This window comes from Peromyscus maniculatus, chromosome 4 (genome assembly GCF_049852395.1).
Source record: "Peromyscus maniculatus bairdii isolate BWxNUB_F1_BW_parent chromosome 4, HU_Pman_BW_mat_3.1, whole genome shotgun sequence".
Lineage (NCBI taxonomy): Eukaryota > Metazoa > Chordata > Mammalia > Rodentia > Cricetidae > Peromyscus > Peromyscus maniculatus.
The window spans coordinates 3,801,253-3,825,804 of NC_134855.1; the positions used below are offsets into that span (position 1 = coordinate 3,801,253).

The 24,552-nt window shown below is 43.6% G+C and overlaps 2 protein-coding genes across 7 annotated transcripts in view; one reads left to right on the forward strand and one right to left on the reverse strand.

Annotated features, from left to right (window-relative positions):
- The window catches only part of Mrrf (mitochondrial ribosome recycling factor), a 60,061-nt gene extending 59,923 nt beyond the window's left edge, over positions 1 to 138 (reverse strand). For all 3 annotated transcript variants that reach the window (XM_042274777.2, XM_015988761.3, XM_006995281.4), the window contains exon 1: positions 9 to 138. In XM_042274777.2, the coding sequence (XP_042130711.1) occupies positions 9 to 76 (68 nt within the window). In that variant the 5' untranslated portion in view covers positions 77 to 138. The remainder of the gene's footprint in view (positions 1 to 8) is intronic.
- On the forward strand, positions 96 to 19,958 carry Rbm18 (RNA binding motif protein 18). Of its 4 annotated transcripts, none has more exons than XM_006995278.4 (6): positions 96 to 236; positions 3,066 to 3,194; positions 10,240 to 10,366; positions 13,786 to 13,872; positions 15,486 to 15,571; positions 18,071 to 19,958. In XM_006995278.4, exons 2-6 carry the CDS (start codon positions 3,082 to 3,084, stop codon positions 18,228 to 18,230), a joined length of 573 nt encoding a protein of 190 aa, XP_006995340.1. In that variant the 5' UTR covers positions 96 to 236; positions 3,066 to 3,081; the 3' UTR covers positions 18,231 to 19,958. The 4 variants fall into 4 exon arrangements, with proteins under 4 accessions (XP_006995340.1, XP_076424890.1, XP_006995342.1 ...); XM_076568775.1 differs by having other exon boundaries at positions 13,790 to 13,872; XM_006995280.4 differs by having other exon boundaries at positions 102 to 236; positions 3,076 to 3,194.
- Positions 19,959 to 24,552: the final 4,594 nt, after the last annotated feature.

Here is a 24,552-nt window from a genome sequence, read left to right on the forward strand (position 1 = left end):
CCACTCACCAGCTATAGCCCGGATGATAGAGAAACACGCGCGACAGAGGCGGCGGCGGCGGCGGTGCGGGCGTCATGACGTCACGGGGCGGCGCGGCGGCGCAGACGTAGCGCGTCACGGGCGGCCGGGCGGCGACCGGTGTTTCGCCTGAGGTTTCCTCACGTCCCTCGCTCGGAGCCGGGCGTCGGAAGCTGGTTTCAGGGCATGAGCTGAGGGCACAGCTCCGAGGCTGGCAGGTGAGTACCAGCGCCAAGCTGGCGGCGGGGCCGTGGCGGAGACTGCCCTCACCGCAGGCTCCTAGGCCCCGCCCCGGATTGTCCTGCTCCTGGCCCGGAAATAACAACCCCATTAGTGACCTTTCGCAGCCGCGAATCGGGAAACCCTGGTCCCTGGCTGACCCCGCTGGTAGCGTTTAGGAATAAGCGACCCCAGTCTCCTCCTGGCTTCTAGAGTTGATACAGCTCAGCTGGGAGGGATCGAGAGAGGCATTTTATGAACTGTTACTCCAAGTTGTCGTCACTGCAAACCCCAAAAGATTTGGTAGTTGCATACTACCTTATTAGACTTCACTGTTTTTCAAAAATCCACGTGCTGAGCTTTCACGTGTATATTTATTTTCTTATTTAAAATAGCCACGTGATATAGGAATAATTGTCCCCGTCTTTGGAAAGAAGATAATGACTTTGTTTCATTCATTCTCTCAGAAAACAGTACCAACTCTGAGCCAGGCAGTGCACTACCTGCTGAGCATAGAACCATGATCAAGCCAGGCGAGTCCCTGCGCTATAGGAGCTTTTATTGTTTTAGAGACATGGGCAGAAAGTAAATAATACATTTTATTCATTTTATATGGAAGGGAAAAAATGGCAGAGACAGAATGTGAGGAAGACACATAAGGGAGATACTGTTACTTACAAAAGGCACATTAATTGGGAAAGTCAGTTTTGAATACGGATCTCTCTAGTCGAGTGCCTTGTATTCTTCCAATTGGAACATGGCATCTTTGGCATTTTTAAAGAATCTTTTGGTGTTACTGTACCTTTTAGACCTGAGAACATCAGAAGTTATAGCACTCAAATCTAACTCTATTCAGTCTAAAGTAGTCCAACCCCAAGTCGCTTGATCCTTCTTGTTGTAAATAGTATCTGTCATTAATTAATTTCACTTATTTAAATTTATTAAAATTTAGCCGGGCGGTGGTGTCGCACGCCTTTAATCCCAGCACTCGGGAGGCAGAGGCAGGCGGATCTCTGTGAGTTCGAGGCCAGCCTGGGCTACCAAGTGAGTCCCAGGAAAGGCGCAAAGCTACACAGAGAAACCCTGTCTCGAAAAATCAAAAAAAAAAAAAAAAATTTAGTTCTGCTCTCCTTTCAAATATAAGCATTCTGAGGGTGGGAACTATTTCCTACAGGGCTGAGCTCTGAGTCACCTCTCAATATAGAAGACATATGGGGTTTTTGTTTTTCTAGCAGGGAGGTCTGAAGTCTGGCATGGCCTGCTATTTTCCCTGTCCCTTTATCTTTCCTTTATCATAGTATAGATTTATTTAAAAAAAATTTTAGATTTATTAAAATTTTTTTTCATCTATCAACTCATTTCTTCTCAGCAACCTTAATAAGCAAAGCAAGGTTTATCTTTATGAATTTTTTAGAGTAAATAAGCAAAGCAAGGTTTATCTTTATGAATTTTTTAGATTTATTTACTCTATGTGAATGAGTCTTTTACCTGCCATCTGTGTATGTGCACCACATGTATGCAGTGATTGCAGAAGTCAGAAGAGGGCATCTCATCTCCTGGAACTCAAGTTAGAGATGGCTGTGAGCCGCCAAGTGGGTGCTGGGAACTGAACCCCTTGGTCCTCTGCAAGAGCAACATGTGCTCTTAACTGCTGAGCCATCCTTCCAGCCCCTCAAAGTTTGTATTAAAACATGAAGAAACTGGGCCAGCAAGATGGCCGAAGCAAGAGTGGGAAGAGAGAACCAGCTCTTGAAAACTCTATCCTCTGACCTCTACCTGTGCTGATGATCTGCACGTGCCCCCCCCCCCATAATAGAGTAAATAAATAAGAAGAGGAACGGGGGTACTGAGGACAATCACTTCAGTGGAAGTGGAACATTCAGGTCTTCTCACACCAGGCTCTCTGTTCTTTCCATTACTGTCTCTGCCACAGCTGTCATTCTCCTGCTCTGTGAGATGAGATACTTCGGGAATTAAGACGAGTAAGAATTATTGGTCTTGAATACTTCTAAGAATCGTGGTCCTAAAAGCCTTAGTGGTATAACTTGGCAGAGCTACATTCCTTTATGAGATACTGTCCTCACAAAAGGACTTAAGAGTAATTAAGTGACTTGCTGAAGGTTACACTAAGAAAGCAGACGATGAACTGTAATAACTAAGGAGATTCCCTTCTTGTTTCTACCAAAACAGTAAACTTGGTGATCAATAACTAATGTATATTGACTACTTACTGTTGTTAAACATGTGGTTTGGTAATTTTTTTAATGTATGTAATCTTCACAACAACTCTATAAAATAAGAACTATTGCTTCTAATTTTACATTTGATGAAATTGAGACCTGTAAAATTCAGATAATTAAATAAGTCACACAACCTGCTTTCAAATCCAGCTCTAACTCCAGTGTTTGTGCTCACATCTCTTGTGCCACCTCCTCCCTTGCTGAACTGCTCCAAGAAGAACAGGAGCCTAAGCTGTCCTGTCCCTGTCCCCTCTCCCCCTCCCCCGTCCCACCATTCCCTCAACATTCAAGACTATCTTCTTGGTGGCTTTCCTTTTTTTTTTTTTTTTTCCTGGTGTACCATGTGGTGATAGAGCCTTTGGCCTCCTGCCTCAGGAAATTAAAAACCCTCCATACAACCATACCTCTATCCTAAATGGCAGCTCTGACTGCCAGAAGGACTGTCCCAAGGGAACTGGTCCAAGGCCAGTTGGGAACAACAGGCCTTTGAAGGACTGCCCAGAGAGCATGCCTTCCTTGGATAAATTGCAAGTCTCATGTTCACACAAGATTGTTCCACTCCTGCCTCAGTGCTCACATTGCCTTTAGTATTTCGTAGAGATTGATGGAAGCAGAAACCAAAACCCTCCCCCTGGAGAACGCATCCATCCTTTCAGAGGGCTCTCTACAGGAAGGACACCGATTATGGATTGGCAACCTGGACCCCAAAATCACGGAGTAAGTGCAGATCACTTAGTTGATTGTGTGCAGAGGTGCAGTGTCTGCTGTGGATGCTCAGGAGACTTCCAGAGCAGTGCTGTACATCTCGACCCCTTCATTTGGTTTCAGTTTATCTTTGATGGGGACATGATACTCTTTTTAGCCTGTTCCCATTCTTCATACATTTGCACTCCACAGCTATAAGGACACAGCTTTGGATTTCCTTCAGCCTCTTCCTTCCTACTCAGCAAAGAATAGAACTCTTTGCCAACTGTTTGACTCTGAACCCAGTGGTTATGAGGAATTGTTCTAGAGCCAACCTAAGGCATATTTTATCTCCCAGAGCGGAGGAACACGAAGAAGTCTCAGGAACTTTACAAATAGGCATTTGGGCCCCATGTGACTGACTGCTATAAGTAGCCACAGAACCATAGAAAGTGAGAGTGGGAAGAGATCTTAGCAATCACCCTAGTCCCTTTGCTGTTCATTCATTCATTAAATGAGCGGAGTGCCTGTAGTGTGCCCAGCACCATGCCGAGCAGCTTAAACAAGAGAAGCCCTCTGGTAAATCTGAAAGAAGCCTTGTGTAAAATATGACTTCAGGGCTGCTTTGACCAAGGAGGGAAAAGAGGCGCTCGAAGCCTTTTATCACTTGCCACTCTTCTTTTGGCAATCCCTAGGCAAGCTCCATGGGTTGAGATGACTCTGATACTGTCCATCTCTCTTTCCCTACGATAAAGGAAAAGAGGGTCTGAGAGACAGAATTACTTTGCCCAAGATCACATTACCAATCGGATGCAATAGTCTTGACTCCCACTCTTTCCATCAGAGCCGTTATAGTGAAAAGGAATATCTTGGCAGGGAATTAATAGGTTTTTATTTCTACCACTTGTTTTGAGGGGGGAAGGTATTGGTTGACGGCAGAGGAGCAAAGGGTAAGAAGACGGACCTACGTGGAATCAGTACTTAAAGCAAGCATGGAATAAATGAGCAGTCTTGGAATTACTCCTCCGAGAGTGGGGCTAACCACAGAGTAGGAAGAGAGGGAACCTGCTTTCCTGAGTCTGGGGTGAGATGAGGTGTGTTTAAGGATGGGATTAGGAAAGAGGAAAAGAGATGTGATTTTACGTCACAACACCAGTTTAGCTTCTACACCTTTGAAAGCTCAAATCAGGTAAGTGCAGATGTCTTTGGGTATCCATATAAGTTGCAGAGATAGTAAAGCTGTGTTGTCTGCATGTCATGTTGCTGTGGTCGTGGGAACTCTGGAATGTGGAATGTATTTAACATCCTCTCTATGACTGAGAGTAGATGTGTGAACCAGCACAGGCTCTTAATTAATGTCTGTTCATCTAAATTTTTCCATCATCTAAAACCCAGGCCCTCAGGGGTGCTCCCCAGAGGGTTTCCACTCCCGCCTCTCCTTGTTTGAATGGAGATCTGAAGTCTGGACACAGTGCTGGTTGTGTTGGCTGTAGTTCAGGTAATGAGATTTCTGTGCTGATTGTGTCCTGCTGTCCATCAGAGGGTTCACAAGGGCACCTGCCCCTGGGTTTATGGCTTAGTAAGTGTATGAATGTATTCCTGACAGGAACATTGGAATAAGACTTTCCCATTGATATTTCAGTCAAAGGCAAACATTAAATGCCAAGTGTAGGTCAGGGCCCTGCTGACCAGATGTGTTGTACTCTACCTGTAGTATCTCCATTTCTGTTCTACTGCCAAAACCATTTTCTCTGTTTTCCTTCTATGACTTCCTCACCTTGGGATGATTTGTATTAAACTAATTTGTTTCAGAATTTTCAAAAACATAGCTGTCAATCAAAGCTTGTGGTTCACTTGACAGCTTTGTGTCGCTTTGCTAAATTTCATGAGTCTTATGGAGACATTATTTCCTTCAAGTTGCTCAAATGCATGAACTTTTAGATCCTGCTTCTCAAAGGATAGAAAATATTGAACCTAGTTAAATAATTAACGTACAGTCGCTCCCCAGCATGGAAGGAATATGAACACATGGTACCTGTGAATGCAAATCTCTAACCTTCTAATGACTCACAAGGGGAGTTTGCAGAATGTCTTCCAGTTTTCCTAATTAAGCTTACCCAACCAAAAAACTGCTGCCACTTCCTGCTATTTCCTCTTCACCAGACCCTTAATTCTCTTTCCTGTGACTGTATCCCAGCTCCTTAACACTTCTTTCCTAATCTCTTCCAGAAGTTGATTTGAGTGTCTCTCCTTAAATACTCTCTTACTTCTTCTTAGGAAACAAAGCATATATTTACTATCAGGAATAGTTACAGGGGTATCTTAACACAGTGGTGGGGGTGCCTTTTTGTTCTTACTATTTTATACATATGGGTATTAGCTGCATTTATGTATGGTGCACCACGTGTATGCCTAGTACCTGCAGAGACCAGAAGAGAGCGTGACATCCCCTGGAGGAACTGGAGTTAGAAATGGTTGTGAGCCACCATGTGAATACTGGGAATGGAATCCAGGTCCTCTAGAAGAGCATCCCATGCTTTTAACCACTGGGCCATCCTACAGCCTCAATGGTAGTTTTTTAAACAACATTTGAACAATGCATTCTGTCTTTAATTTACCCACATTTATTTTGTGATTAGTTCTAGTTGCTCTGTGTATATCTGTATTTTTTTTGGTTATTAAAATGAATTCTTCTTAAGCTATATAGGACGTCCATCAGTCTCCTCTCAAGAATGTGACAGTCTGGTCTCAAAAATAAGCTCTTCATGCTCATGCGATTCAGATACATAAACTCTTGGATCGTGCTCTTCTTCGGGTAGATATGGTGAACCTATGTGAATAATTAAAATAATAATCACTCCCAAATATTGCTGTATTGTAAGATAGAGCATTGTGAACATAGAGTGTTTTAGGACTGGACTGTGCTGTATGCCAGAAGCATTCATGTGACTGAGGAGATGCTGGAGACTTGAAGTGATGGGCACTTGATTTTACAGAGGCATTCAAGCCTAAGTGCATGTTACTTCCACTGTGTTCGAATTCCTCATCTTCATTGTACCTCATGTTTCTGTGAAGTGAGAATGTCAACTAAATAGCAGAAATGTTTCTTCTAACTCTAATACTGTGTGACGTCCTCCTATTTCACCTCATAACAGCTTGGGTGAGGGGAACAGATTTGCCCTTCTGTATAGGAAAAGGAAAGTGACACAGGTTGGCTCAGTTGACAAAGTAAAGGATGATGGTTCTCGTTTCCTCCTTCCTAATTCAGTGTACCTTTGCTCAGATAGTCTGATAGAGTCACTGAATAATCGTGACCTAAAGCATCCTGTTTTGAATTCAGACATGTGGAAACTTATAAATTGCTGTGAGACCCAAGCAGTAAGCTTATAACAGTACCTCTAAATACCACCAGTCCTTTCGGCAGGGAAGCCGAAAAGTTAGTATCCTCACATGTTGATTTGCCATGCTGTACTCAGTACTGGCTTTCTTTTTCGGGTATTAAATGTGCTCTGTAAATAAGTAAGTAACCTTTGCATTGTATGAAAGTATGAGAGAAAACCAGTAGAAATTTTCATAGTGCCTTCTAAGCAGAGGGGAAATAATGACTTAAAGTGTGTCGGTCAGAGCAAGGAAGTTGACTCAATATAAGCAGATCCAAAAGGACTTTTTAGTTTAAGGCAAAAATGAGTCCTACTGGTAATGAAGAGGCAGTTGGATAGGTAGAATACTGTCAGGTGGAGATGGGCTCTTTACGTTGTATTCCGACAAGTTGAATTTCCTGTAGAATAAAGCCACTGGATATTAACAAGAACCTGATACCAAGACAGGAAGGTTTGGTGAGGACTTGACTGCATGCGTGCGAGGTGAGTTGGAAGGGCGAGAGCGAAGCTGCAGGTTTGTCAGGAGACAGGCACTGTTCCTGCTGCCACGTGGGTGGGGTAGTGCGCTTGGAGATTGCTGGGTGAGTGAGGTGTGAGAGACAGGAACTGAAGAAGAGTGGAGTAAAGAAGATTCTGAAGGGCCTTCTACTTCTGTTTGTAATGGTGGGCCTCAAACCCATGGCTTGCCCAGAGGTCTTGCCTGGGGAGTGTAAACTCAAATCTCCACTGACCATGGGGTAGTTTGTGGGGAAGAAGTCAGTTTGCCACACATTGAGTAAACTTAAAAGCCAAGAGGTGGTGAACCAACCATATGCAAGTGTCCTTCTGGTGCTGACTGGATAAACCAAGACTCGCTGGAAGCAGATGCACGAGCCTGTGACAGCCGGGTGTCTGCCACTTCAAATACTCTTCCTTCATGAAATGGCATCTGCTGTTTGCTTACTTAAATCTGAGACAAGAAAACATTTAGTAAGGTGTATGGCACAAGATAAAAAGATTCTCTTCAGAGTAATTTTTATAGACTTACAAAGAAAATTTTCTCTAAAAACTTTACATACTAAAAAAAGACAAAGAACCTAAAGGTCATTTCATTGGCTCTCTGCTTCCTGTACCATCAAATCGAAATTCCCTGAATGCACACCCTGTATTCATGGCCTGTCCCTACTCTCTCCTCTCTTCCAATAGGTCACACCTCGCCTTTCTCATTGCACAGTGTTCACTCACACTGATGCTGCGTACAGATAGCCCCTTCTCAAGCCTTCCTGCTCTTCCCTGTGTGTGTGTGTGTACACGCGAACATGTGTGCTCTATATTGTAAATGTACACTGCTCATAGTTGTGTATACATTGCTCTCCTCTAACCAGCATTGAGGGTTATTCGTCTAGAGGTCCTGATTCCTCATTGGTCCTCAGCACCTAGTAGGTGTTTGTTTTAGCATTTGTACATGTGATTGCTCTGTGCCACCAGGCCAGAAGGCCCTTTTAATGACTCACTAGAAGAAGAGAGCACTGATTGGGTTACAGAAGTGTGTGGGGGACGCATATACTAATTCTCTCTCCTGAAGGCAGCGGTGCACGTTTCATTAAGGGAAGCGAGCCGCTGATGAGGGCTGAGCTCCCATACCCCAGCAGCAGATAAAAGTACTTGCAGATGTGAAGGCAAGAGGCTTCAGGCTTTTTTCACTATCAGCCTGCAGTCCCCATCTCCAGGAAGCAAAGTAGTAAACATTTCATTCCTTTTGTTTCCGTGTTCCGATAATTTCAAGAAATTATCAAACAAGAAAAGAAATCCTAGCGAAGTTGAAAGACACAGACCTAAGCAGATGTTCCTGGAATCTTAAGGTCACACTTCTCAAGCAGCATGTGTTTGTTAGCTTTACAATGAATAATCTGTTGGCATTTTTTTCCTGAGTAAATGAAAATTCATTTCCTAGGAAATGCCAATCGCGTTACCTTCCTGCTATTTAGTAGAACGAAGCTAATGAAAAGATAGCTAAGCTATAGTAGCCTGAAGTTTTGTTTTGTTCTAAATGGGTTTGACCCACCATTCTATGGCATTGACGTGGTGTGAAGGTTTGAACGGGTGCAATAAGAGCAGGTGTGGCTATGAATTAAAGCCTGTGGGGAGACTCAGCCTTGCTGTAGCCTGTTTAGATAATCAAGAACAGAGGTTTGTACTAGAAATGTCTCCCAGCTCCCCCCCCCAGGGAGTCCTGCATTCTCATTGGGTGATTGAGGTCTCCTGATGGAAGATAGTAATTAAATACAGAGTTGTGGTTCTTTTCCTTTTCAAAACCAGTCCAAGGACCAGATTACTATCCTTAATGGGGCTTGGGGGCCTTTCCTCCTATCCCAGTACTAGACCTGCATGGTGTCTTTCTACAATGGTATCAGACACCTGAGTAACTATAAGGACTTGCTTATTGATGCACATTAGTGTCAGATTTAGTGCAGTGTGTGACGTATTTCCTATCTCTGCTTCCCAAAGGAGATCCTGCTCAAGAATAAAATCTTGGTGAGTTTCTCCTAGCAAACAGCAGGAATATAAATGTGCCCACAAGGACTTGACTGGCTCCCTGTGGGGTAGAATTCCGAGTAGTAACCGATTTAGCATGTGGCCTGATACCTTTTTAGTATCAAGGGGACAGCATTGTTTAGAGAAAGCCTTGACTCCATTTGAATAGCTTAGAGGGTGCCAGGAGGAAGGCCAGAGGAAAAGGAAATGGGAGAGCTGTTGGTTTGTCTCACCCTTACATGGATGACAGGAAGTCAGAATGGAGGTTGGCCACAGCAACCTGCTAAGGCCACATCTGTTTGAACAACTCGGAAGTCTTATTGAAGCCAAGTGAGTTGTAGGAGTGGGGAATACAAGAAAGGAACAAGCAGGATGGCAAGAGATAGTGTGGTGAACCTCTCCTGGGAGTAAATTCCTCCATTGACTCTGTCTTTTATTGACCATACCCAGATGAGGTAGGCTGATTACAGAGCTGGCCAGTATCACCTGCATGGTGAGACCAGCCTCAGTCACATTTGACTTCCATGTTGTCCTAATTTCCAGTCACGTCTAAAGCCTTGTGGAAGTGCCACTAGCTGTGTTTGGGTTCAGCAGAGTCACTACAAAGTCTAACAGAGAGGTGCTTTAGGGCTGGTTTTTGTTTGTGTGAATATGGATGGTTTTGCAACTTTGTTTATTTTAAATGCAGGATAGATTCGCGCGCGCGCGCGCGCGCGCGCGTGTGTGTGTGTGTGTGTGTGTGTGTGTGTGTGTGTGTGTGTGTGTTTTTCTGATGAAGTTACAGATACTCACAAATGCTAAATCATTGCCAAGAAATTTAAAAAATAAATAAGTCGACACTATTTTTGAGCTTTCTCCAAAAGAAAAACAAACAGTGCTTGTAGGCAGACAGATGTTTGTTAGGTGTGGTTTTTTTGTTTGGTATTTTGTGTTGGACAGGCGCATAGCCATGACAATTCTAGTTCCCATTCCAAGTGGAGGCAAACAATCCTGTTTCCCAAATAAAATAGTACAGCATTTTACAGCATTTTGCAGGAAAGCATAGGGCAGTAGCCAGGGAATTTTTTTTTTTTTTTTTTTTTTTTTGGCCTGAGGTGAATTATCTCCCTCTTTTATCTCACCTTTGAGGCTGAGCAGCCAGCAGCATTCCAGGAGTGGACTCATGGGCTTTTCTGTCTTCACAGATACCACCTCCTCAAGCTCCTCCAGAAGTTTGGCAAAGTGAAGCAATTTGACTTCCTCTTCCACAAGTCGGGTGCTTTGGAGGGCCAGCCCCGAGGGTACTGTTTTGTTAACTTTGAAACTAAGCAGGTAATCGAGCTCCCTCTCCCGCTCCCTCTCTTAGTTTGCACTGTGTCATGATCATTTTTATATCTCTTGACCACCAGACCTCATGGGCAGGAGTCATGTCTGGTTATTCTCTGTGTGCCTCGCACTGAGCCCTAACGGATACATCCCTTCCACCAGTGACGTCAGTAGTGCGGCTTCACAAGCTTCCTCTTCCTGGGCTCAAGCCAGAAGATGACTGGTTCCTACTGGCCACATGATTTGGCATACCCACATTGAGCATGTGATAGACAGATTTGGCATACCCACATTGAGCATGTGATAGACAGATTTGGCATACCCACATTGAGCATGTGATAGACACCCTTCATACCTTGTTTTGCTTGATGCTTTAGTGGCTGGCCAACCAAGTCTCCTTTCCTTTCGGTCAATTCTGTTGAGGCCTGTTTCTGGTGGAGCCACTCACACACTTGATTCCATTTTATCTTTTAAGCATGTACCCTTCTGGGGATAGGGAGAGGGTTCAGTCAGGCAGGTGCCCAAAGGGTACATAGGAGGGACTGAGTTCCAAACCCAGCACCCACATAAAGGCATGGTGGCACACATTATGACCCCAGTGCTTCACAGGGTGTGCAGAAGGTGGGACAGGCAAACCCCCTGAGCTAAGTGGCCAGCCAGTCTAACCAGTCCATGAGTTACAGGTTGGGGGGGGGCCCTGCTGTAAAAACAAGGTATGAACGGTGGAAGAAGGCACTCTGCATTGACCTGACCACTACATGTGCACGTGTATGGGCCCGCACACCACTTTGATGACACATATGCCCACATAATTTATGTATTTTTATCTCAATGTCTCAAAAACAATGCATGCAAATTTTATTTATTTTTGTGATGTTGGGATTAAACCCAGGACCAGTCTATCTGTTCCTTTTTTTTTTTTTTTTCCTGAGGCAGCCTCACTTGTGTAGCCCTGGCTCTCTGGAACTCACAGGGTGCCCGCCTCTGCCTCTCCAGTACTGGCATTAAAGCTGTGCACCATCATGCCTGCAGGAACTCAGGGTCTTGTACATGCTAGCTAGCTAGATAAGAACCCCTGATCTACCCTACCCAATAAATAGCACACGTTGGTCTACAGTGATCTGTATCTAAGGCTTGTACTTGTTTGTTTTTCAAGACAGGGTTTCTTTGTGTAGCTCTAGCTGTCCTGGAACTCACTTTGTAGACCAGGCTGGCCTGCCTCTGCCTCCTGAGTGCTGGGATTAAAGGTGTGTGCCACCACTGCCTGGCTATGAAATTTGTACATTTTACATGTAACTTAGGATGCAATTAAAAAGTAATCATCAGATGCTGAGTGTGATGGTATCTCTGAATTTGAACCCATCTTGGTCTATATAGTAAGTTCCAGTCTAGCCATGGCTACATAGTGAGACTCTGACTCAAAAAAAAAAAAAAAAACAAGAAAAAATTATAATTTCTGGTGACTGCATAGTATTATATAGATTTATGTTACATGATCCCCAGTTATTAGTTATATGAGTCACCACCAGTAACTGACTAGTATAAATATTATGGAGTGGGTATCTTTATAGCTGTAACTATGTACATTCACTGCATTTAGGGAAATGGAATGAATGGCATCATCAAAGGGCATAATTTTTAGCCAGGCATGGTGGTGCACACACTTAATCCCAGCACTTGGGAGCAGGCACAGGCAGGTGGATCTCTTGATTTTGAGGCAAGCCTGATCTACAAATCAAGCTCCAGGACAGATAAGGCTACACAGCTCAAAAAGAAAAAAAAAAAAAAAAAGACATAATTTTTCTTAATGCAGTTGCCACAGCTGGGCATGGTTTTACATGCCTGTAATTCTAGCACTTGGGAGACTGAAGCAAGGAGATTGAGAGTTGGAGGGTAGCCTGGACTACATAGTTTAAAAAAAAAAAAATGCAGTTGCCAGAATGCCTATCACAGTGATGTATGGGAGTCCTAAGACTGCCCCCAAAAAAAATCATCTGTCCTCACAAGTCTGAGTATTTTTTATTTCCTCTGATTTTTGAAGATATTATAGGCAACAAGGACATGTTATTATTCTAATTGTCCACTCCTTTTTGGAAGCAATTAAAGAATGGTCATATGATAACTATTTTTATATGTTTTTCCTTAATGATAGAGTGATGAGGATTATTGCAGACAATTAAAATCAGAGGTCACGTTAGGGACACATGTTCATTTTAAAACCCTGGACTAGTGGTCATAAAGCCTACTCTATATTCCTGTATCTTTTCTTACTAGCTTTGAGCAAGTCTCTTTCGGCCTCAGTTTTCATCTAACAAGTGGGGCAAACGAGGAGGCTCTCTCACAGAGGTGGAGGCTAGGAGGGTGTGTAAGTGTGTGTATGACAGTCCGGTTGGTATTTAGTATGAAGTTTGTGAACTTTGAAACAGCACAGAGATGGAAATTGTTCTTCTGGAATTCTTATCCCTTGCCGGCCTCTACTGCTGCAGACGCTTGAGAACTAATAGAGCCCTGGGGCATTCTAAGCTACCAAGGGAGACAAAAGCGTATGTCTCCTGTCTAGCACTCCGCTGTAGTGGAGCATTGCTGCAACAAGTGAACAGCCAGGGCCTGGTACATGGTGGATAGCGAATAATAGGAACTCACTGGGGATGCCGGTTTGGCTACTCCTCAGTCTCAGGTGCATCTTGCCACTGAGGTCTTCCTTAAGGGTCCCTTCACCCCTACTAGAGGTGGGTTACCTTTAGTTGGATGCCTCATGGATACCTGAGGGGCAAAGAAGGTTTGTCAGGATGAGGAAGCATGGCCGGGTTTGCTGGGAGTATATACAGTGACTTTATGCAGCTTTAGGAATTCTTTTTAACCTTGTTACTGTTACATCTGATCAGGGAAGGGTCAGGGGAGTTTGTGCTCTGAAAACTAGGTGTATAGATTGCCTCACATAGGCACGTTGCTCAGTCTCTTGGGACTGGCTCCTGCTTTTCCAGACTGATTTCTTGCACACCATATCTGTGAAGCTATAGTCCAGGATGTGGCTCCAGAGCTCCTGAAGGGAGCACAGCTCCTTGTGTAGTCTGTCTTAGGCCCGCTAGAGCGTGTGAGTCGAGAGGTAGACCTGATGGGGCACTGCTGTCAGCCAACACCAGGAAGCTCCTCCCCTGTTGGCGAGTGCTCACACTACCCCGGGGGACAAGGAGTGACTGCATTTTACAGCTGACAAATAAATGACAGAGGATTTGAAACTTTGTTTCAGTTTTTAAAAATTCAGATGCTGTTGTTTTGCCATTTGAAATTATAAGCCATTTCCCAAGTACCAAAAGCAATTTGCTTAGAAACCCAGCCACTGCAACCTACTAAGGCCCGATGAGAATACAGATAACTAATAAGCATTTGATTTTCTGACCAACTATTGCCCCTCTCTTGGACAGGAAGCAGAACAAGCCATCCAGTGTCTCAATGGCAAGCTGGCACTGTCTAAGAAGCTGGTGGTACGATGGGCTCACGCTCAAGTCAAGGTAAGTCTAGGTGAGACAGACAGACAGACAGCATCCTGCCTCGTCCTCACCCAGTCTCTGCAGAAAGCTGCCACCTCTCCATTTGATCCCAGCCTCTTCGCTTTCCTGCTGCTGTCTTGCCTGATTTTTCTTTTGAAAAGCTTCTCAGGAAGAGAGCAGGTTCCTTCGTTGTTTCTCTGCACATGGCCACAGATCCCGTTTTTGATTGATTTTTGCTTGTGGCTGATGTGTACACTCAAACCTCTGCCTTTTTTTTTTTTTTTTTTTTTTTTATGGGAGTTGTTCTTTGAAGGGAAAACAAATTATTTTTGCTGTGGACATTAATAGACTCTTCCCAGCCTCACATCTCTAAGGAGAGTTTGAATGTATTTATTGTTCTAAATGCTTGAGAAATGAGTAGTTTCTCTGTGCGCGTAAAGCATGGCAGTCTCCTTCCAGAGGTCTGGAGAGTTACTATAGTGTAGGTTTGTGGGATGTCTCCAGGCCCTGAAAAATGGCACACTGCCCTGTCCATTTTATAGTTCATCTCTTGAGGAAAAGTACTAGAAAAGCTGTGGCTGGTTTGTTTGTTTGTTTGTTTTCTTTTTCTAAAAAGGTATTCTGTTCCGCTGGCACAGAGGTAGTGAAGTATGTGGACTAGAGCAGTCCCAGGAGACGGCTCCCAGTGCAGTGGACCTGGGCTGACCTGCCCGCAGACAGGTCTGCAGCTGCCAGAGCGGAGCCTCTGCTCTTATCTAGACGAACATAGGTCCTGAAGCATGCTGCCCACTTCCCATAAAGACTCAGAGTAAACCAACCCTCGAATGGAGATTCTCTGCTGAAAAGCAGATCATAAAATTGTGAGGCCTGTGAGCATCTCAGGTCATGATGGGGCACACTTAGTGTCTAAGACAGAATTACCAAGTGCTTTTACTCAGAATAAAATCAAGTCTCATTTGCCAGACTGGCTGGTGTTTTCTCATCCTGCATCTCATTGAAAAGGCAAGCAGGAGAAATTACTCGTCATCCTGTCTCTCATGTGAAATCTCTACCTCATGGTTCCTTTTTGACCAAAGGCTCCTGATTGCTCCTTAATACCACACTTACTTTTCACAACAAATGTGTAATTTATCTTACATCAAATTAAACTCCTTTACTATGTAATGTTTTCTGTATCTGCCACTGAATGCTGTTACTACTTCTCTTCCCCACTCAGGCCTATTAAGAGTTGAATGTTATGCTTGGTACTTCGCAAAATCGACCAGAATTTTAAAGTGTTTTGAATAAAACAAATATTGTAAGAGGCAATCTATGGCAGTTTAAGAATGTGAGAGGGTAGCCCTGCTGTGCATTTGTACCATCTGGAAATTTGAACAGTGAATTCTCAGCTGGGAAATCCTTCTTCTCCCAGTGATGAAGACAAACAACTAGACAAAAGCTTTTCTCAACTTCTCTCCCTAAACTGCTTTAGACCAAAACTAGGATGATTTTTGTATGATATTAAATATAATACAGGCTTAAGACTGGAAATATGCTGAGATAATCTGGGTAGGGTTGGCATGTTTTAACCATGCACTACAGTCAGGAATACTTTCTGCCCAGGTGAAATAATTTACCCTTTTTCTCGATTTCAGAGATATGATCATAATAAGAATGATAAAATCCTTCCCATCAGCCTTGAGCCATCCTCAAGCACTGAACCTACTCAATCTAACCTCAGGTAAGGTGGCGTCTGTAGGACTGTCATTCAATAGGTCAGCCATGTCTCTCTTCCATGCCTTCATTTACAGCACGGTGACTCTTATTCTAGAATAGAATCTCTGGTTCCTTGTTGAGAGATGTATTCAGTATATAGTTCCTCTTTTTCCCACCCACCCCCACCATGATCATGTACCACCATTTATAGAATTCATTCACTCAAAAAAGAACAAGTTTAATTGTCACGTACCACGCCTTGATCTGGGGATACAGAGATACATCAGACACAGCCCTTACCCTGAAAACACGCATTCTTACGAGGCCTCAGTCTCCGGCGTTTCCATCATGTACTAGTTCCTCCCTGGTTGTGGCTTCCCTTGTTTGCAGACATTAAGTCTGTGTACCCGTGCAGCAACTATAGTAGTTTTGTTCCAGTGTGTATGAATTGTCAGTCGAGTTAATTCAGAACAGGAGCACTGAGAGTTGAGGAGAAAAGGGACGTTCAGTGGGTGGTTGAGCAGAAGCAGTTTGGGGGGGGGGGGTGTTGGGGGTTTTGTTGTTTTGTTTTTTCTTTTTTTGCACTGTAGCTTAGGGGAAAATTTTAACAATAACAGTAACAATACCCAGGATCTATTGAACTTTCTATAAGAACTTATAAGTACTTTATTATATCCTTTCTTTAGCATATATCCTTTAATGCCATAAAAAGCTTAGAAAAGTGAAATACCATGCCTGAAACTGTGCTGTAGTAAGCAACAGAATCAGAGTTAAAGCCTGTCAGGAAACAGGAAGAAGGTATTCGAAGCAACAGCTGTGGATCAGAAATCAACAATTACACTCAGTCTATCGTAAGATTATAAAATTTGTGATACCTGTTTGGACAGAACCCCGGACAAGAAGGAAACATGTCCTTATATGCAATGTGCCATGAACCCCACAGACTTAAAAGCATCTCACTGAACTGCAAGAGGAAGAGATGGTCTTGAAATTGAAATTAATTACTTAGAAAACAAACATAATATTTTGGGTGTCATTGAGAGCTCATATCCATATGGCATCATCCCCATAAAATCTGATCTCCATGGAGATTTTTATAGTTCTGCTGTATTGATCTCTGGATTTTTGCTTGATGGTCTCCATGTTACAGTGAACATGGCTTTAACTTGTCAGACTCTGTACTTGCAGCTGTTTATCAGATAGCCTGGTGTATTAATACATTAGGATTTTATTGCAATATAGGGCTCTTCTACTAATGCAAATATGGCGCATATTTGTGGGATCCAGGCGATGTTTGAACAACTGTACGCAGGGAAAGGGTCTGTCTCTTCACACATTTGTTCTTTTCTTGCTGACTTTATTTTTTAATTTGTTGCCTATGAGAATGTTCAACCACTGTATGCCCTTTGAGGATCTCTAGAAGACCTTGTAGACACTCCTTACAAATTTGTCTCACTAGCTATAGACCATTGACGGCACCAAGAATGAAAAATGGGGAATCTGCCAGGCAACATGTTGCTGCCTGAGTGCTTTGCATTTTACTCCAGCGATTGCAGTGTCCCTAGTCAGACTTAAATGCCTCTCAGCTCGTGCAGCATCCCTCACTTCATCCTTTGTGTGTCTACAGAGCTATGCAGCTCCCTCTCTGATGCAGAGGGAAAAGCAAAGGCTTTTTGACAAAAAGGCAGGTGGAGTCCTAGCTCTGCAGTTTGTTAGCCTTGTGACTCTCGGGTGCACTTATCCCATAAAATCCTGAGGGGAACCCCTCTTGTTGTTAGAAAGATTAAAAGTGGTAAAGTCCAGAGGATGGTGGGTGTCTGGCTCACTGTATCATATTGGTTAATAAAAAGAAACTTGGGGCTGTAGACATGGCTCAGAGGTTAAGAGCACTGGCTGTTCTTCCAGAGGACCTACATTCAATTCCCAGCACCAACACAGTGGCTCACAGCCACCTGTAACTCCAGTTGTAGGGGATCTTCTAGACTCCAGGGGCACCAGACACAGACATATCTGCAGGCAAAACATCCATACACATAAATTAAAAGAGAGACAGACAGACAAAGAGACTTGATAGGATTTCTAGATTTTTTTTTTTTTTTTCTGATACTGCTCGGTGGTTGAAAAGGTATGGTAGTTAGTGTATTAGTTAATAACATGGGGTTTTGAGCCAGTTTGTATCCAGATCTCAACTCTCACTTGCTAGCCATTTAACGTTTGCAAAATAAGAACTATACCCTACATTCTGACGTCATTGTCGATCTATCTTTGTCTACTTCCTGACAGGCACGGAGATGCCACCTGGTGTCTGTGTCTGAAGACTAACTATATAAGGCCATGTGAAGTATGCAGAACTGCCTAGGCTTAGGTCATACAAAACATAACTGGTTGTCAGACTTGACTTTTCTTGGTTCATGTTTATAGTTTCATGTTAGGCTTCCCTAATACACATGAGTGTAAGGAGGGGAAGCGGGAGGGTTTTCTGAATGTCCCCGGCACGTTCTGACCCTCTGCTGTCCTTTTCCAGTGTCACTGCAAAGATCAAAGCCATTGAAGCGAAGCTGAAAATGATGGCAGAGAACCCTGACGCAGAGTACCCGGCCGCACCCGTTTACTCCTACTTCAAACCACCAGATAAGAAAAGGACTACTCCTTACTCTAGAACAGCCTGGAAGTCTCGAAGATGATGATGAGTTACCAGAGCAGCGAAAGCAAATGGTCTCCATGTTTGAAATCCTTCTCCTTTGTCTTTGTAGATGTGAATGGTACTGCCAACAACACAGTCACATGTTAGGGCTGCTAACATAACGTGTTTGGTATTCATATGGATGTGTCTTCTCTGAACTATGTGTGGAACTGAGCATCATCCAGAATAAATAGGAACGTGTCCAAACTGTGATTTGAACACTGAGCTGCTCTAGTTGGCTGCTTTGTTTGGATTTGTAACTCCAGAAACACAATGTGCCAGAGAGAAAAGCATACAAAGTTGTTATTTAAATCAGGAAACTAATTTATTAACATCTACCAAAAACTTTGAGCACTTTTATGTATACACATCTTTTCAACATAAACAAAAAATAAGGGTGAGGGTGGGAAGTGAGAGACATTTTCAGTCATTTTTAGAACTGTTTGAGAATTTACTGTGGAAATCCTTCAGTTGGACTAAAAAGAGAATTCTTGGCAAAAAGCAGCTGATCCCTTGAGTGAATATTGTAGCGATCTGTTTAAGAATTATGCTTATTATTTCCAAATCTCAATTAGGAAAACATGGTGTATGTCTTAAAATTGTTTATGTCAACAAAGTGTAGAATCAAATTTAGCATTTTATATCACAGCAGTATTCTATTTGGAAATCCAGCTTTTATTATTTGGCAATCATGGTTTTAAATCTGAATAACCTTGCCTTCTGTAATACCAAATGTTATTACTAACCTGGATTTTAATACCCTCGCTCCAAGAGACTGTTTTATAGCATGAAGTTGTTCCAGTTAGCACCATACCCTGATCAGTCTAGGTAGAAAAGAACATTTCTCTGAGAACCTAAAGTTTACTTCATTGGTCACTCTCCACCATTATTTTCCAGCAGTTCTGTGGGGTGTGAAAAGTGGCTGAGTGACCTTGTACAGCTAAGGAGGGCAGTGCCGCCAGTGCTTGGGCACCAAGACATAACAACCACATGTGTTCTGTCATTTTGGAAGATGGCACAGCTTAAAAATGAGTCTTACTCTGACAGCATGCTTCTCCCCAGATAGCTTTGTCTTTGGATATACTGAATATGATAGTATAGAGACAAACGTAAACAGACAGCCTTGGGTATGTGTTCCTTCAGCTCAGTGTTGATCATTTTGGTGCCGGACCTGACAGACTGTTTCATTAGCAGCACCATTCTCCGCTAGGCAGATCACTGTCACTCACCACAGGTGCCACCCATGATAACTTGGAGTGTAGAAACTCAAGTCTCCCTGAGGTTAGACACTTGACTCAATCGACCTCTGAGGTTTTAGAGTCGACAGAACTGCTTCGGAGGAATTCTTACCACTTTTCCCAAGGCCGGTCTTTTTAGCTGTCTTTAGATATTGAATACTTCCTGAATTTATTAGTTGTGTGTATCTATGACGCAAGAAACTCTCTTTCCACTTAGGAGCTCATTCAGGGAAGTGGGAACACTGGCTCCCATTTGTCTGGTGACTTCTTAGACTGTAGACTTCACCGTTTCATCCTAAGTTCTCAAAGGGTTGTGGTGGGGTAGAACTTGACGCCAATAGCCTTCTATTTTTAATAGGAACCTAGAAAATACTTAGGATTATCTAGAGTTGTTTCTTTGGAAACTAGAACTATTTATTTGTATTTAAACAATGTCTATGATTTGTACCAATTCTTACCCCTCTGTGTGAATAAACGCAAGACGGTATCTATGTGGTTGTATCATCCTTCATCCATGTACCAGATCACAGCTCTCTGGTAGGCTGGTTCCACTCAAATTGGCCAGCAGATTCAGGTGATATGCTACTTTCGAGTGCCTTCTCTCCAGAAGGTTCCGTGGGCCCAGTCGATTCACCCTTTTCCCTGCCTCACTCTGCCATTAGAGATGAAGAAGGGGGCTAGGTGGTCTCAGGGCACGGGTGATTGGAAGGAAAATGGGAGATTGAAGTCCCTGCATGTATCATAGAATGTCCCTCTCTCTAAGTAGAACTTTTAAAAGGATGAATGTGTACATTGTAAATGTGCTGAAAGGGGCTGATGAAAGGCTTCTAATACAAGTGTTAACCTGACAGCTAAGAGGTTATCTGGGCAGTGGCGGTGGTGGCACAGACCTTTAATCCCGCACTTGGGAGGCAGAGGCAGGTGGATCTCTGTGAGTTCGAGGCCAACCTGGGCTATAGAGCGAGACCCAGGACAGCCAGGGCTTTTACACAGGGAAACCCTGTCTTGGGCAGGGCGGCGGGGGAGAGGTGGTCTACAGTTTGAAATTATTCTCTGGTTTGCTGTTTTGTCAGCACCGTCTCGCTTGTAGTTTTGACTGGTTTGATGGAAATCCTGAGGTGGGAGGTGTGAAGTGTCAAGGTCTCAGCTCGTGTCTCATCAGGTGTACAGCGTCACCCTGACCTGATAGCTTTCTGTTCTGAGGGAGAGGATCACCTGAGGAGAGGCTTCCCAGAGTGCTCTGTGAGTAGGTAAAGCCAAGCATTCTACAACCCTGTCTCCTGTTTATGAAGACGAGCATTTTATTTCCAAATCGACACATTCACCTCTGGTTTTCAATACTAGTGTATAAAAGAACAAGATATTCTTGCCTTATAACTGAAGAATTAAACATTTCCTGTGTGTAATCACCGTGTTCCTAAAATATTTGAACCCAGCAAATTTGTCCTTGATTTCTTTCTTTTTCTTTTTTTTCCTTCTTGCTCCTATCTGGTCCATTTTCCCCAACATCTGGAATATGAGTACTACTCACCCAGCACTCCTGTTCTGCTCAAGTCACAGCTACTGCAATATCTCACTAATTGTCCCCTGCCTTTAAAGACACTCCCACAGAGAGGATTTGCACAAAAGATTGAACCCAGGAATTTGCATGTGCTAGCCAAGTGCTTTATCTTTGAGGTACATACCTAGTCCTTTTAGTGTTTTTTTTGTTTGTTTGTTGTTGTTGTTGTTGTTGTTGTTTTTCATTTTGAGAAAGGGTTTCACTCTGTAACCCAGCAAGCCTTGAACTTGTGTCTCAGGCCTCAAGCAGCTGGGCTAACAGATCTTGTCACCAGACCCAAGAAGCTTTTGGTGGTGGTGGTCTTGGTGGTGGTGGTGGTGGTGGTGATTTTTCGAGACAGGGTTTCTCTGTGTAGTTTTGGTGCCTGTCCTGGACCTCACTGTGTAGATCAGGCTGGCCTCAAACTCACAGAGATCCGCCTGCCTCTGCCTCCCAAGTGCTGGGATTAAAGGTGTGCACCACCACTGCCTGGCCCAAGAAGCCTTTTTTAACATTTCTTTTGAAATGTCTTTTTTAAGCTATATACAGTAACGTATATATCAAATCTGTAGTCTCAAGTACTTGAGAGGCAGAAGTAGAGCCACATAAGTCCAGAAAGCCACTGATAGCGTGGACCCCAGAGCAAGACTTAAAAAGTAAAAAAAAAAAAAAAAGGAAAGAGAAAAGAAAAAGTTACTTTCCATGGCTTTCCATTACATTTAGAATAAAATCCAAAAATCCATATGGTCCCAAATGACTTGTGCTTATTTACCTGTCAACCCTGTGGCCTCTTCCCTTGATGACTGCACTCAGCCATGTGGCCTCCCTGTTCCTTTGGGTTCAAGGGAGCGGTTCTCTGAGAAGTCCATTAGTGGCTGCTGTTGCCTGAGATGCTCATGGGCCCACACCATCTGGTCATTTCTCTGCTCACATATAAGTGATTAAGAGGCTGTCCTTGGCCTCCCATTAAAACTACATCCCTGCCACTTTCCAGTTCTTGCTTTTTAACTTTCTAAATAGAACCACTACCCAGCATTCTATATAATTCGATATCTGTCTGTTTAAATATAATGTTGACTACAAGAAAGAACTCTGTCACTGCTATGTCACCAGACACTTAAGACAGTGCCTGTCATGTAACACATACTCAATGGATTTGCTGATCCATTCTGCTGAGACCAGAATCCTGTTTGAGAGGTGAGACTTGTAAGACCATCCCATCTCACTCCTTTGTTATCCAGGTGGAATATAGGGAACCCTAGAGAGGTGATGTGGCTTAGGCAGGATCACACGGCTAATAGATGCTATGGTTTCAGTGTGTCCTTCAAAGGTTCATGTGATGAAGCTGAACACCTATTGTGAAGTATTAAAGGTTGGATAGTGGAGGCAGGCATGGTGACACACACTTTTGGTCCCAGTACTTAGGCTGTAGAGACAGGCATATCTCCATGAGTTCAGGCCAGTCTGGTCTACAGAGTGAGTTCCAGGGCAGCCAGAGCTACACAGTGAGACCCTGTCTCAATAAGAAAAGGAGGGGAAGAAGGAAGAAGAAAGGCAGGAAGGCACTAGATGCAGGCACACATCCCTGTGACTCAGCTTGTGTACCTCACATACACCGCAGGACCCTGTCAGTAAGATGGCCGCCATTAGATGCAACACCTTGGCCTCTGGTTGACTTTAGAACTGTGAGCGAAAATTAACCTCTAGCTATAAAGTAGCCTACCTCGTGTACATCATTATAGTGAGGCAAACACAGCACAGTAGAAGAGTAGAATCTATAAATGTCAGGGCTAAAACAGCTCCCCAAGTGGCCACTGCTTCAGCACAGTGACACATGCTACCTCTGTGTGTGTGTGCAGCTGTGAATGTAAGTGCTTGAGCGGAAAAGTCAAAAGACTCTTGTCTTGTGGCACTTGAAAATCAAATTTCAGGGTCCAAGGAAGTTTTAGTTAGAACACAGATGTCCTCATGAATCCACGTAATATCTCAGGACATTTTCCATTATAGCAGTATTGGAGTAATTACAACAAAAACCTGTGGGCCCTCAAAGCCTGAAATTCATATCTGCCCTAACTGTCCTGTTATTGGGAATGTCTTCCTGCCAAGGAAACATACCCACTTCACAGCCATAGACACCATCATGGTGTCTACAGAAAATACAGAAAGCAGATAATGTGACGCGCAGTGGATATCGCTGCTTCCCCCCCCCCTCCCCCGTTATGTGTATGGGTGTTTTGCCTGAGTGTATTTGCACCAAGTGCATGTAATGCCCTTAGAGGCCAGTAGAGGGCGTCAAGTCCCCAGGAACTGGATTTAGAGACAGTTGTAAGTGCCTCAGTGGGTGCTAGGAAACATGATGCCAGTGTTCTAGGACAGAAACCATCTCTCCAGCCTCCTATTGCTAGTTTCTTGTTTGCCTCTGGAATAGGGAATTGTCTGTACCCATCCTGGTATCACTGTACTGCATGTGAGAAAACCAAGCCACATGAGCACTGGCATCAGATGTGCCTGGGTTAGTTTTCCAGTCCCAGTGAGAACTCTTTCAGCTCACATGAAAAAAAAATCAATGTTCCAATCACCTTGTGGTATGAATTTTATTGGCTCATATGACTGAAAAGTCCAGTGTTCAAATGATATGTTCAGAAGTCTGTTTTTGGATTGTGTTTCCTCTGGGTTGAATCCATTCTCAGGCAAGCTCTCCCTAGTGATCTCAGATCCATGAGAACCTATCCCAGGCCACAGGACACTGGGTCTTTACCTTCTTCCCTCCACATTCAGTCCAACTTTTACTAGGACTATTGATGATGCAGAATAACATTTTTTTCATGTGTCCGGCTACTTTCCTAAGGTAGAAATGACATTAAAATGGTTGTAGCCTTTTTCTTCCTAGAACCTTCACTATTTGAGATGCTGTTCCTGCCCTTCCCCCAGCCAAGGAAACACATTCCACAGCCATAGACTGTAAGGATGACAAAGTCTAGCTCCAGTGCATGGTCATGTACTACGACAAAGGCAAGAGCAGAGGAGAGACCTCTAACACAGGGACAGAGGCAAGCGAATGATGACTTCCTGGAAAACACCTGTGCTAAACCAATGACTTAGGAAGAGCATTGGCAGGGGTAGGAGGTCGGATGGAGAGATCAAATACCTGGAGTGAGAACACTTGGGATTTAATTGCTCTGTAAGTAAGGTCTGTCCAAGTACCTGCATGTGTAGAATAAACCAGGTTTATATACTTTTGCAGTCTGCCCCAATGTGCCATCTCCCTAGCCACAAGAGACTCTATATTCCAAACTAAAAAACCTCCCAGATCCACTCGCCACCACCACTACCTGGGCTGCATTGCTGAACAAGACACTCCTTCTACCAAGAAAGTCCTATCTTTCTATAAATCCTTAAAGGGTGACCCAAAGCAGTTACTACCTTTCTGCTTTGAAATACAAGTCCTAGTGCCGGGCGGTGGTGGAGCATGCCTTTAATCCAAGCACGCGGGAGGCAGAGGCAGGTGGATCTCTGTGAGTTCCAGGACAGGCTTCAAAGCTACA

Coding starts and splice junctions, on each gene's coding strand:
- Rbm18 (XM_006995278.4), top strand. CDS start 3,082: ATGGAAGCAGAAACCAAAACCCTCCCCCTGGAGAACGCATCCATCCTT. Junction 10,367..13,785: donor TTAACTTTGAAACTAAGCAG/GTAATCGAGCTC, acceptor TCTCTTGGACAG/GAAGCAGAACAAGCCATCCA. Junction 15,572..18,070: donor CCTACTCAATCTAACCTCAG/GTAAGGTGGCGT, acceptor GTCCTTTTCCAG/TGTCACTGCAAAGATCAAAG.